Source organism: Agelaius phoeniceus, chromosome 20 (assembly GCF_051311805.1).
Source record: "Agelaius phoeniceus isolate bAgePho1 chromosome 20, bAgePho1.hap1, whole genome shotgun sequence".
Lineage (NCBI taxonomy): Eukaryota > Metazoa > Chordata > Aves > Passeriformes > Icteridae > Agelaius > Agelaius phoeniceus.
In genome coordinates, this window is record NC_135284.1 from 1,290,091 (window position 1) to 1,303,674 (window position 13,584).

General features: G+C 49.2%; 1 protein-coding gene across 5 annotated transcripts in view; it reads left to right on the top strand.

Moving 5' to 3' along the window:
- SYNRG (synergin gamma) overlaps positions 1 to 12,879 on the top strand; it is a 37,137-nt gene extending 24,258 nt beyond the window's left edge. For 3 of the 5 annotated variants that reach the window (XM_077188745.1, XM_077188748.1, XM_077188749.1), the window contains 8 exons: positions 2,267 to 2,857; positions 3,218 to 3,381; positions 4,110 to 4,163; positions 4,851 to 4,947; positions 5,222 to 5,370; positions 7,892 to 8,002; positions 8,507 to 8,542; positions 9,460 to 12,879. In XM_077188745.1, the coding sequence (XP_077044860.1) occupies positions 2,267 to 2,857; positions 3,218 to 3,381; positions 4,110 to 4,163; positions 4,851 to 4,947; positions 5,222 to 5,370; positions 7,892 to 8,002; positions 8,507 to 8,542; positions 9,460 to 9,591 (1,334 nt within the window). In that variant the 3' untranslated portion in view covers positions 9,592 to 12,879. The remainder of the gene's footprint in view (positions 1 to 2,266; positions 2,858 to 3,217; positions 3,382 to 4,109; positions 4,164 to 4,850; positions 4,948 to 5,221; positions 5,371 to 7,891; positions 8,003 to 8,506; positions 8,543 to 9,459) is intronic. The other 2 variants (XM_077188746.1, XM_077188750.1) reach the window with 1 other exon arrangement.
- The last annotated feature ends 705 nt before the right edge of the window (positions 12,880 to 13,584 follow it).

Here is a 13,584-nt window from a genome sequence, read left to right on the forward strand (position 1 = left end):
TGCAGCCAGCCCTTTCCCTTGGCTGGCTCCTGCAGGTGCACCTGGTCCCAGGTGATGATCAGGCACCTTGGACTTTGGATTCCACATTCTTATTTTTCATACTTCTCACTAAATTGTTTTAGGACTGCTTGAGCTGTTAACACTGACTCTGAATGCAGTGTTTTCCCAGTAATATAATATTCCTAGAAAAAGGTTTATTCACTGGAGTGATCCTTCTGGAATTATAAAAAAAAAAAAGAAGAACCAAAATCAAATGTACAGAATTGAACCATTACATTTCACCTGAGCCCTTGCACCTCTTCAGAGGCTTTGTGTCTGCCTGAATTCACAGGCAGAGAATCCTGACTCCTGCTTTGTGAATAATGAAAGCATTGTTCTGCCTCCCCTGCCCTATTGATTGCAGGTCAGCTCAGGATTCCCCCTGGAGCCTGCCCGAGCCTGAGCCTGAGCCAGGCTTGGATCAGCAGTGCCCTGACCTGGCCTTCAGGCTGTGTTTGCAGCTCAGAGTCTCAGCAGTTATCAAAGGAACAATTCCCAGCAGGATGGGATGGGATGGGGGCGTGCAGATGCTCGGGGTGGGACCAGCTCTCCTCCCTCTCCAGAGCCATGGCCGGGCTCGGGTCTGTGCTGGGCTTTGGAGCCAGCACCAAGTCAAGGGAAGCTGGTGGGGTTTGCAGGATCCCAGCATTAATTACAGCTGGCTCTCGTGTTGGAGGTGCTTCTGGCTCTCTCTTTCATGCAAAGCTTTCCTTTCCCTTCTTCAAACAAAAACTTGAGAGCCCAGGGTGTGGTGTGTGGTGACAAATCACCGACCCCTCTGGGCTCCTTTCACTCGGGTGCTTCCATGTCCCTGCTCATGCCCAGTTCCAGGGGCACGGAGATGTGTGTGGTCTGTGTGCAGGGGCTCAGCTCTGGGTTGGTTTGGGGTGCTGCAGGACAAGGTGGCAGCCCCAGGAGGGGCTGATGGTGGCTGCCTGTGCCTCACTGACCCACGGCAGTGGCCACTGAACTGTGCTGAGTGCTGGCCAGGTTTTTCATTAGCCATGGATGGGGTCATGCCTGGGGAGCAGCCTGGAGCCTGGCCTGCTCTCCCCCTCCAGGAGATGAGCAAACCAAGGCAGAAATGGTTTGTTAGAATGGTTTCATCCTCGGGCTGGTGAGGCTGCAGTGAAGGAGGAGGACAGCTGGGAGTTCAGCTCGCTCCCCCGTGGCTCTGTCAGAGCCCAGTGTGCCAGCCTGTTCATCCCTTGGTGTCAGCACCAGGATCTCAGCCCCAGGCAAGCTCAGGGAACGCTCTCTGTGCTCTGGCTTTGCTGTCCCTGCAGCCACTGGCCCTGAGCAATCCAAAGTGACAGTTCCTGCTGGAAAACAATGACAAAGTAGGGTAGGAGGGCTGGTTTTGCTGGGGAGGGGGCTCGTGCTCCAATGCAAACTGCCCAGCCCTGGCTCCCTGTGCCTTTGGGGATCAGAGTCAGTCTGGGGGTGAAAGATCCCTCTCTGATCCCACAGCTGCCCCTGGCAGGGAGAAGAACCTATTGGGCCATGTAATCACCAGGTGGGTACAAATGTTTGGAGCTTTCTGCAAAATAATTGGATTTTCTCTAGACTTAGCTTTTTACAAACTATTTATTCAGTTAAAACATGATCTCTGCCATGTCCCTGTCAGTGCTGGCACCTGGAAGTTTGACGAGTTGGCCGTGCAGCACTGCAGGAGCCCTGATAAGCTCAAACAGGATTTCTAGGCTTTTTTAGATCCTTGCAGCACATTTTTACATGTTATTTGTATCAAAGCATGAATATAAAATTAAAGTGTATTAATACTTTATCAGAGGAATGGAAAAGTCAGCCCAGTCTTCTGTGTGGTTGGATTTGATAAGATGAAATAACGCATTAAAGGTGTTTGAGTTGTAACATTTATATTTTGATTGTAGATTCTGCAGCCAGAAAACTCAACTGGTGATCTGTGCAGCCTGGACTGGCCAGAAACTCCATTATTTTTTTTAGTGTTTCTTCACTACCATAGTGGTATGGTAACTTTCAGCTTAAAATGTAAGACAGCATTCAAAGGTCAAGGCTTAGATTCATTGAACAGAGAAATTTCAGTATGAAATGCTCAGGTATTTTCCAGATTACTTTTGTGCACGCTCCAAGCCTCAGCGAGACAGCAATTCAGTGCTTGTCCTTGCAGCTCCTCCAGGGCTCTCAGCAGGTCGTGGAGAGTGCAAAGGTTTGAACTTCAGCTCCTAATTGTGGGGCTTTGTTTCAGATGTGGATGACTTTAAGGGCGGCCCGTTTGGAAGCTGTCCCGGTGGCTCTGCGCTCAGCAGCCTGGCGAGCTCCGACAGGGACCAGCAGGACAGGGACAGGGACAGGGACAGGAGGCTGCCCTGCTCCGCCCAGCCCCCGGGCAGCGGCTCCTCCGCCGCCACCGCCGTCCTCCAGAAGAAGGAGACCTTCTTTGGCAGCTCGGAAAACATCACCATGACGACAGTTTCCAAAGTGACCACCTTCTCCAGCGAGGATGCTCTGCAGGACGTTTCCTTCGAGCCCTTTGCCAACTTTAAGGACTCGGGGCCGGTGTCCGGCGACGACGACCTCGGGGACTTTGGGGATTTTGCCAGGATTCCCTCGGAAGCTCAGGATGCAGCAGCAGCTGACACGGCCCTGGGCGCTGATTTCCTCGCTGGGGCCTCCTCTGAGCTGCGGAGAGAGGCCACGGATGACTTTGGGGAGTTCCAGAGTGAAAAACCAAAAATCAGCAAGTTCGACTTCTTGGTGGCAACTTCCCAAGGCAAGGTGAAATCCAGTGAGGAGATGATCAGGAGTGAGCTGGCCACCTTTGACCTGTCTGTGCAAGGTAAGCCTGCCCGTGGTGGAGGAACCTCATGGTGCATGTGCTCATCCATCAAAGGCTGATTTTCCTAATTGAATTATAAATTAGCTAATGGGGCTTGTTCCAAAGGCTGCTGGAAACGACCCGAATCCTTTCATTGATTTCCGTGGCATTTGGAGCAGGTCTTTTTCTACAAGGAAAATATTTGTTGTGCCAAAAACCTGTAAGAATTGAGGGACTTGGGGAGATCTGCAGCAGTCGCTGAGTAAAGAGAAATATTTGTTCTTCTGCAGGAACGGGACAACCCTTGCTGCCACTTCGGTCATTTTAAACAGCCCGGGTCTTTAGAGTGCAGGAATAACTTTTCACAACCTGACTTTTTAGGGTCTCACAAGAGGAGCCTGAGCCTGGGGGACAGAGAAATCAGTCGCTGCTCCCCGCTGCCAGCCCTGGAGCAGCCGTTCAGGGACCGCTCCAACACGCTGAGCGAGAAGCCAGCCCTGCCCGTGATCAGGGACAAGTACAAGGACCTCACGGGGGAGGTGGAGGTAAGGAGCTCTCTGGGACACCCCTGAGGGGCTTCTGTATCCCACTTTTGGGGGTTTTACCTGTTTGGGTATGGGTGTGACTGTGAGATGTGTCTGGGTGCAGTCGGATGTTGTGAGTGGAACCTGGAGGGTTCTTCTCTCACGTCTTTAAAGGGAGATGGGGAACACAGAATATTGTCTGGAACACAGAATGTTGTCTGAAACACAGAATGTTGTCTGGAACACAGAATGTTGTCTGAAACACAGAAATCACTTGACCTTGCAGCCTAAGCTTATGACTGGAAATTGGTTACAGTTTAAATCTAATCCCAGCTCTGGCAGAGAGCGTTTGCTTTGGGGAATGGCATGGCTTTTTGGCTGTGTGGCAGTTATTTCTCTTGCTCATCCTGAGAAGAGATGGGAAAAGGACTCAGATTAAATTCTGCTAATCCCCATTGCCAGAACAGCAGACTGGAACAAATGTGTCAGGAGGAGCTGTGTGCAATGAAACCTTTCACCCACCCTATACATTCTCCTTTTGAAACTCATTCCCACTCCCAGAAATCAAATTTTAGAGTTCAGGTGCATGGAGAATCATGAAAGAATGGGGAGAAATTAGGAACAGATCTGTTAGAAGTTCACACAGCTGCTCTGCAAACAGTGTTTTGAAATACCTGTCTGCTGTGTAGGAGAGAGGGAGAGAAATGGGTGTGGGAACAAGACTGAGCCTGTCCTTCTCTTTGCTCCAGGAGAGTGAGAGGTATGCCTACGAGTGGCAGAGGTGCCTGGAGAGCGCCCTGCAGGTGAGTGTGGCTCCTCCTCCAGATCCCCTGCTCCTCCCTCAGGCCCTGCCTCCCTCAGTGTTTGAGAAAGTGTGGGAATCAGCCCTGGGAACTGCAGGTTTTAAACCAAAAGCTGCCTCCTCCTCAGCTGAGCACCCCACACTAATCCCCCTGTGGCTGGGGATTAGTTTGGCTTCTCCCTGAGGATTCCAGCTCTCTGGTTAGGGGGTGCTCCCCTGTTTGGGTGCCCAGTATTGTGTGTTCAGGGCACTGGGACCAGTGCCTGGCTCCTCAGGGCTCCCTGAGGGACAGAGCTGTGGGTCTGCTGTGCCCAGGGCCCATTCCTGTGCTCCTGGGAGATATTTCACAGCCAGACCAGTGCTCCTGAACATTTCTCCTTTGCATTTGAGTATTAGAGAGCCCAAACTGTGAATGCTCTTATTAAATTAGCAGCAAGGCATGCATGCTCTTAAAACTCTTATTTTGGTGATGAAACTATTGGGGGGAATACATTAAGGTTTTAAATGTTCACACTTTCCCCTGATCTACTTAAGCAGGAGTGTATAAAACATGTGATGGAGTGTGGCAGTCATTTCTTGTTTAATTTGCCTCCTTTTCTGAAGAGCAGCTTCTGCTGGGGGTAATCTTGTTTGTAATGATTATTCAAAGATAGAAACCCCATCATTTTATGGAATTCATTCCCACCAGGTCATAAAGAAAGCCAACGACACCTTAAATGGAATCAGCAGTTCATCTGTGTGCACTGAAGTCATCCAGTCTGCCCAAGGCATGGAATATTTACAGGGTATGTTTTCATTTTCCACGTGCTTCACACTGAAAGTTCTTCCCTAAAAACCAGGGATGTACAGTCACTCTTCCCCCTGTGGCATCATTTTTACTCCTAATCTTTGCCTGCATATGAATAATGAAGAACTCTTCAGCCAAATAAATGTAAACTCCAGCTTTGAGCTGTCCCTCCATGGCCACCCCTCCTGTGCCCCTCTGGTTTTGCCATCTTTGAGTTCAGGGCTGGGGCTCCAGTGCATTCTCTGCAATCCTGCCCTGTTCTGCATCCACAGGGGTTGTTGAAGTCTACAGAGTCACAAAGAGGGTGGAGCTGGGCATCAAAGCAACTGCAGTGTGCAGTGAGAAGCTGCAGCAGCTGCTGAAGGATATTGATAAAGTGTGGAACAACCTGATCAGCTTCATGTCCCTGGCTGCTCTAACGGTAAGACCCAAATAAGCTGCCTGGCTGCTAAAACAAATGTCATAGCTTAATTTAAAGAGCTTTGCTGGGTGTGCTGAGCTGACTGTTTGTGTTTCTTGTCTTGGAAAATGGAAATGGACTTATATTTGTGAAAGCCAGTTTCAAACCCTCTAAGAAAACTGTTACTTATGCACAAACATGAGGTTGTCTTATTTGGTACCTCAGTGATTTAGGTGATATCCTGGGTGTCTGTGGACATCTCCAGTAAGGCAAATTGAATAAAATCCAGATAAGCCATTTTACAGAGCCAGAATGACATGGACATTTCTTGTTTATTAGTATCCCTGCAATTGGCTTTAATGCTCCCAATTCCATAACACACAGTGGAGCAACACAGGAGCAACTGAACTGTTTTCCCTTCTCTCTGCATTTGGAAATGCCTGAGTTTGCTTTGGTTCAGCTTTTCCTGCTCTGCACTGCCAGGAAATGCTCCCAGGGAGGCTGGGGAGCTTTGGGCATTGCTGGGTGAGGGGGACAGGCAGGGGTGGTGTGAGGGGAGCCCCTCTGGAGCAGGGACATCCCATGGGCAGGGTCTGCAGAGGAGCTGGGGGAGAGAGGGGCACAGGACAGACACAAGGAGAAGGCAGCAAAACCACCCTGCCATTAAACACCTTGTGGGGTGTGTGTGGCAGGAGATGCAATGTGCAAAATCACTTCCTTTAACCATGGAAAACCCCATCATTTTAGGGAATCACCCATTGTTGTGTGCTTCATATTGAGTGACACAGATCCCTTTGACTCAGTGCACATCCAAGGAGCCTTCAGGGCCAGCACAGCCCACCAGGCATCACTGAGCACATCATTACCATGGGGAGCTTTCCTCTGGGCTTTTTCATTTGTGGCTTCCTCCCTGCACTGCAGCTGTGGCCACAAAAGGTTTCTCCTTCCCAATAAACACTCATTTATAGGTAAGGCTTGGAATTCTTGGTTTCTGCTTGAAACGCCCATCTCCAGCTCACTGTCATTCCCTGCAAGGCAGGTATTTATGAATGAGCAGTCCCTTTTTACACTCCTTTGGCACATTTTAAACCTCCCCAGGTATTTTGGTGATGCACAGAGCCTGCCATCCTAGGAAATCTATTTCCTGAGCATTTTCCTGCCTGGCAGAGGAGGTTGACAGACCTGGATTCACCTGTTGGAGCTCTGGCTTTGCTGATAGGAGCAATCCCAAGAGCTACCAGGATCTTGTCCTCATTTAAACAGGTGGATTAGAATACACTTGCTCAAGTGCTTTTCCTTGGAAGATTATAGGGATTACTGGAAGTCCAGAGCTTGGCCCTGTGTTCCCTGAGCCACAGCAGCTCCTGGCTCGTGGCTGCAGCTGAAGCACAGCAGGAGCTGCAGGCAGTGACTTCTCACCTGCACACAGAGTCCAGCTGGGCTTAGCTCAAACCAGGATTCCTTAATTCCCCAAATCCCCCCCGATCCTGCCTCTGCTCCCCGCGGGCTTCCCTGGGAGGGTGGAGCCCACACCTCTGCTGTTCCAGGATCCTGAGTGAGGCAGAAGTGCCAATTAACTGCAGAGAAGGATTCCAGCTCCCAGGCATGCTCTTGGAAAGGTTAATTTTATCTTTTAACGGATTTTGTTACAAGGTAATTTTATGCACAGCCTTGTGGTTTTTCACAGCAAATTGCAGGATGACCTTCTCATTTGCTTCACTCATGCATTTGGTAAACAAATATCAGAGTGCCTTTATTAATTTGATTGATCTGCTCAGAGATTAAAGGGTGTTTTCTCAGGATTGCAGTTCCTCTCAGCCATTCAGCAGGGCAGTGTGAGCAGCATACCCACAGTGGGCATTAGGACACACATGGCCTGGGATCACACCATTTTTAAGCTTCTTGCATTTCTAACCATTGTTTTTATTTGCTATCTTCAATGCAAAATTTGAGCAGTTTTATATCATCTTTGTGCAGTGTTTTAATTGATCACTTATCCTGTGGCTGAAATGTGAGGTTAAGGACTGGAAAAGTGACCACAATCATTTATTATTTACAGGTTTATTCTCCCACCCTTTGCCTGTCTTTAACCTGAGCATGTGTGTGGCTGGGGGCCTGAATTCCATGTTTGGTTACCCTTAATATCCCATTTTGTGCTGCTCTGCCATATTGTAGGTTCAAAAAAAAACCCAGAAAGAGAGAACCAGGTGCCCTTTTTTGCTGAGGCCAAGGAACCCTGCTGCAGCCACCTCCCCACAGCTGCACAAACACCTGCAGACCCTCTGTTTGCCTTCCCCCAGCTCCCAGTGCTCCTTCCCCTTTGGATGGGGCAATGTGCAGCTCAGGAATTCCTTCCTTTGTAGTTGAGGCCTTTTTGAAGACTTTGAGTGTCCCAAATGGGCGCTGGTGGGGATGGCAGCTCCCTCCTGATGGTTGTCACCCTGCCATGCCAGGTGGCACCCTGGCTCCTGGTGCTCACTGTGATGTGTGAAACCTCCCCAGGCACTGAGAATGCCTCCAAGTTCCTGTGTGCTCTCTTTAGCCAGATGAAAACTCCCTGGATTTCTCCTCCTGCATGCTGCGCCCGGGGATCAAGAACGCGCAGGACCTTGCCTGTGGAGTGTGTCTGCTGAACGTGGATTCCAGGAGCAAAGTAAGAGTGTGGGGCTGGACATTCCATCTGCATTTGCAGCTTGGGCTTCCATTTGTAGAACCCCAGACTGGTTTGGGTTGGAAGGGGCCCTAAAGCCCATCCATGGTGTCCCATGGGCAGGGACACCTCCCACTGTCCCAGCCTGTCCAGCCCGGCCTTGGGCACCTCCAAGGTTTATAATTTGTAAACTCTGACCTGCAGATGGGTCTCAATAAAATCCTGTAATGCAATGTCCAGAGTTCCTTGGGCTCTGGTGTGATACAGCTGTGGAAAAAGGGTTGAGTTTCATTGTTTGTAATGGGCAAGAAACTGCCATACTAAGATTTACAAAAAAGATACGTATTTTTTAACAAATAAAAATCTTTGAATGACTTTTCTTCATGAGATGGCTCAGCAGAGGGGAGCAGAGCTGGGAGGGTCTCCCAGGCCATGTGCAGAGCTGTGCCAACCAGTTAAACCTAGAGGCACTTTTCCTGACTCTTTTTGGTTTCAACGTTATTTCAGAAAGAAGAGAAACCTGTGGAAGAGCTTCCCAAAAAAGTATGAACCTGTAAAAAACATTCTTCCTAGACTCATTCTTCCTGAGTGTGGAAGGCTGAGCTGCTGCTGGGCTCTCAGCTGTCATTTCAATTGTGCCAATCATTAATCCTCTGCTCCAGTCGTGTTTCGTGGCCGTTACCTCTCGATCTGATCAACTAACATGCCCCAGAGCCTCCCCCCTGTGTGTCTGCATGCCTGTGCCTTGTGCCCAGCTCTCTGGGCTTGTGCTCCTCCTGGTGTGTGCTAGAAAATCCCTGACTTCCTGAATTTGTGCTGCCTGGGTGTCTCCAGCAAGAGAGGGGGGATTTCGGGGGCTTTGTGCTAGGAATATTGACTTTTGCCTTTGTCTAGCAGGCAGTGGCATTTTTAGAAATCTCTGCAGGAAATCCAGGGTGTGGAGAGCAGGGCTGGGATATTTTTTTTTTAAATAGGGAACTGTGAGGCATTGGAAAATATCTCCTAGCAACAAACAGTGAGGTGGTTTGAGCCTGCTCATGGCTTCACACGCTCAGAGGCTCCTGTTGTAAGGCAGCTTCAATTAACAGGAGGAAGCAGATGAAATTCAACCTGAAATAACACTAATAGCAAGAATTGCGCCTGCCTAACCCACAGCCAGGCTGGAGCCAGGGAAATAAATGCAGGAGCTGTCTGCTTGGCAAGCAGGGCAAGGTTCCCCTTTGGTAGGGAGGTGGAACAGAAGCAGAAGATGCAGGAATAAGGTGAGTTAGCTGCCAGGGCTCCCTCCTGCACGGGGAGGTTGGCTCAGGTGTGATGGCTGAAGGTTTTGTCCTCCTGCAACTGAAATCAAATGGAGTTGATGGGGTGGAGCTCAGGGGGGAGCCCTGGGCTGTTTCCCACTCTGGGTTTGGACCCTGGAGGGGATCAGACTCTCACACTTGTTTCAATTCTTCTTGCAGGCCTTTAATTCAGAGACAGATAACTTCAAGCTGGCGTACGGAGGGCACCAGTACCACGCCAGCTGTGCCAACTTCTGGATCAACTGTGTGGAGCCCAAACCCCCAGGCCTCATCCTGCCAGACCTGCTCTGAGAGCAGCTGCACTGCAGGTGGAGCCTTGGTCTCATCCTGCAGGACCTGGGGTAACTGCTCTGCTGGAGGCTGCACCTGGGACCAGCCTTTGCAACCTTTGGGGTTGATTTTTGGTCCAAAAATCAACAGATTAAAGCCACTGTATCAGATGGGGAAGAATTCACTTGTAATGGCCAAGGTTTCAGGAGTAACTGGATAATATATAGTATGGCAAAAAAAAAAAAAAAAAAAAGTGGCATTTCAGTCTTTCTGAAGATGAAAACGTTATCCTGTGCAAAAGCAGCCTGGGAATCCTGTGCATAAACCTGTGCATGGGAGAGGCCAGCATGGAGCTTCCCAGAGAACCTGCAGTGCTGGGCTCATTTGCATAGAAACAACCACTTAAATACTTGAAGTCTGTATTTGCAAGCAAATCTTTTCCTTAACGTTTTTGGGACACAGACCTTGATGTTCTTTAAGTGTTTGCTGCTGTGATATCACAGCACATGAGTCACAGCAGCATCCAGGCAGAGTGAATTATTGACTCAGGAGGAGAAGCTGCTGGGTGTTTGTGCCTGCACTGCTCTGTGCTGGAAGTTGTGCTGGATGCAGACCTGGCTGGTGCAGGACTGGCAAACTGCTGTAATTCTTCCTGTGCTCTGTGGATTCTGTAGTGCAGGCAGCTGGAGTTTCAAACTCCCAGTCCTTGTTGTAAATACAGAGAAACTTCCCCGGGTCTGTCCTGAGCTCCAGGCAGGGTTTTGGTCTCTCCTGATGTTTTGGGAGCTGTGTGGCTGCAGCACTGCTGGAAGCTGGACTCTGCTGATGCAGCACAGCTGCTGCTCTGGAGATTCTTTCCCTTTTTTGGCTGTGGAGGTGCTGTTCCTGATGGGATGGGGTGGCTGAGTGTGATCCTGCAGCCTGTGCTACCTGTAGCAGCGTGTTCCTGTGACTCACAGCTGGCTCCTGCAGCAGGGAGTGGGACTGAACAGCCAGAGGGAATTAACCCTGGCATTTGGTGGTCTCAGCAAGCTGTGTTTGAAGCAGGCGTTGTGTCCCTGCTGCTTTGAGGCTTTTGTAGGTGCCTCTCTGGACAGGTTTGTGTCACAGACTCTCACTGAATGTTACCTGTGCATCTAAAGAACCTGGTTCCTCCTTCAGATCCAATATCCAGCGGATAGTGCAGGCAATGGAGTGCTGGTTACAGGATTTTAAACCTGGGGGAGCCTCATGGTGTCACAAGAGATGTCCCACCTCCCTGTCCAGGGCTGCAGACAATGAAGTGAGCTGTAAATCCATAGGGTGCAACTTTCTCCTTAATTCTTTGGCTTAGTCTCTCACATCTGTTCCTTTCCTCCAGCCTCTCCAAGTTAATCCTGCCCCCATTACAAGTACCTGACACTGACCTGTGGTTATTTGCTGAAACAGAAATTACAATGAGGAAAACGATGCTTTGTATTTAGAAAACAAACAGGCTTAGCTATACGAAACTATTAATTAGCCCAAATGAAAGAATCTTGGCTCAGAGGTGTCTGGCTCCTTCCTTACACCAATTACAATAAATCTCCTTGCTGCCTCAAATTAGCTCATTCATGAAATAAAGCCCCGTGTGCCTGCAGCTCCAGCTGATCCAGAGGCAGATTTCCCGTGCTCTGCTTCCCACATCCTGCCCAGCAATTGCCAAAAATGCAGGGAAACAGCTCCTTGCTTCTCTCCCTTTCATTTATTAGGTGGGAAGGAGCTGCAGCAGCACAGCTGGTGCCCACAGCCCTCGTTGTCCAGCACAGAGAAGCTGCTGTGCCCCTCACCAGTGTTTGGGGACAGGGAGCCACTGGGAGAGGCTGGTGCTGAGGGAATGCTCTGGTGGGAAAAGGGATTTTATGTCACCCACTACAGCCCCACAGCACTTTGCTAGAGAGGATTTTTTTTCCCCTTAATTGAAAGAAAATGCCACAAATAAGAGGCCATGGTGTGAAGCTGTATTGTCACAGGAGAGTTTATTCCCGTGCTGGTTTTTCTGTACCTGGTACCAGGTCCCCTCTCGTGTCCTTTGGCCCATAAAAGGGGATGGACATTCACAGTTCCAGCTGCAGCAGAGCTCCCTGAAGGGTGACACCACCCCTGTCCTCGTGGGGCGGGGATGCTGCTCCCAGCAGCTTCAGCCCTGGGCACACAGGCAGGGTTTGCACGGAGCTCCCTGGGTAGAGGCAAGGCACAGAAGGCTCAGCTGCAGATCCCAGTGACTCACTGGAGCATTCAGCATCCTCGGGTGTTGTTGCCAGCCAAAGCCCAGTGTCCTTCCAAGCTGTATCCAAGGTGACAGGATTGTCACAGCCCACCTTCCCTCGCTGCCTCTGCTGCAGGACACGCTGCCTTCCCTCTGCTTGTGCCCAATTTCACACCTGAAACTCCTTTTCCTGCATGGATTCTCTCACTGGAGAAGAGAAATGAGATTGCATTTGTTTTTTTTAGATAGTTAAAAGGGGCTGCCTTGGCGTGACCTGTGCAAAGTGGGGTTTCTGTCTCTGTGTGTACATTTGCAGTTCTGAGGAATTATTTGCTCGGTTATTTAATGTATTTATGGCTTAACCCCTTTGAGTTCCTGGTGCTCCCTGCCCTGGCAGCTCTGCCCTGGTGCTGGGGGCTGCTCCAGCCTCTCCCCTGCCTCTCCCTGCTGGTGTTTGGCTGTGAGCCCCTGCAGCCCTGGGCTGTCACCTCCTGCACTCACCGTCCCTTCCAGGGCCTTTCCTCCCTGCAGTGGCTGCTCCTGGCTGGGGCTGGTGGCAGCAGCTCCTCCCCTGAGACCCCTGCAGTGGCTGAGGGTCAGCCCCAGGCTGAGCAGGAGCTCCTGCACACCCAGGGACTGCTCAGAGTCCTGGCAGCTGCACTGGGAGTCATAAACTTGAAACAAAACCTGCCTTTCCAATAAAAGCTGCTATTGTACAAACTGCTGCTTTGGGTTTGCTTTTGATTCTGCACCTGTATTTAATTCCAGTTCTCAGTGTTAAAATAGGAATGTCATAATTTTATGAAGGAGAGCAATCAGGAAAGTTCTCTTTCTATTGTGATTCTTCTCCTGCCCTCTGGGCAAATGTTATTTTTCTTCCAGAAGTGGTTTTGTGATTATTAGTTGGAGCTGTTTGGGTTTGTGCTGTGCTGGAGTTGCTGCTGATATTTTAAATCCAGTGAGAATAAGTGTTATTAATTGACTTTAGTACCTTGTTTACTCCCTTAATTCCTGCAATGATTTATAAATCCTGTGTTGAGATTCAAACCTGGTGTTCAATAAAAAGCTCGTTTCATATCTGACCAGCCTGGGAAGCTGAAATATTTATATCATAATGTAAGTGAAACCTGCTCTGTGGCTGGGATGGGGAAGGTGTCTCACCAAATACTGAAAGATATAAAATATTTTTCAGACAATTTAGATACCCCTTGGAAAAGCCTGTGGGGAGCAGGAGAAGGGGTGTGCTCAGAGCAATCCAAGCTAAACCAGAGCTTTTTTCCTTTGGTTTCTGTAGATTTGAGAATGGAGAAAAACCTGGATTTTGAGGGGGAAAACACTTGTGTAAAATCTTTTGCTGTAGTGAATACAAGAGGAGCTTTTGCAGTGAAATTCCCACAAGCACTAAGACTGTAATATAACCTTGAATGGGGATTTCAGGTGAATTGTTTTCTCAGGTGTTTTATTAGGCAATTTCACTTTTTATAGGTCCAACTTTCCCTTGTGTTTAAAGCCAGCCTTTGGTGCCTTCTTGGCTGAACATCAGCATCTCCCTCTCCCCTCAGCCAGTGTGTGCATAAAATCTACAGAATAATTCAAAGTGGAGAATTTTTAACCTTCCATTTTTTTTATACCAGAAATGCTGTTAAACCCTACTTTGCCCATTTTTAGGTAAAGTTTAATTTTGTGAGCAGATTTCAGTTTTTAGCATTTTTTTTCCCTTTCAAATGTCATGTGTTGGAACGTCTCCAGACCAGTGATTAATCTTGATTTTCACTCTCTAGTTCCTC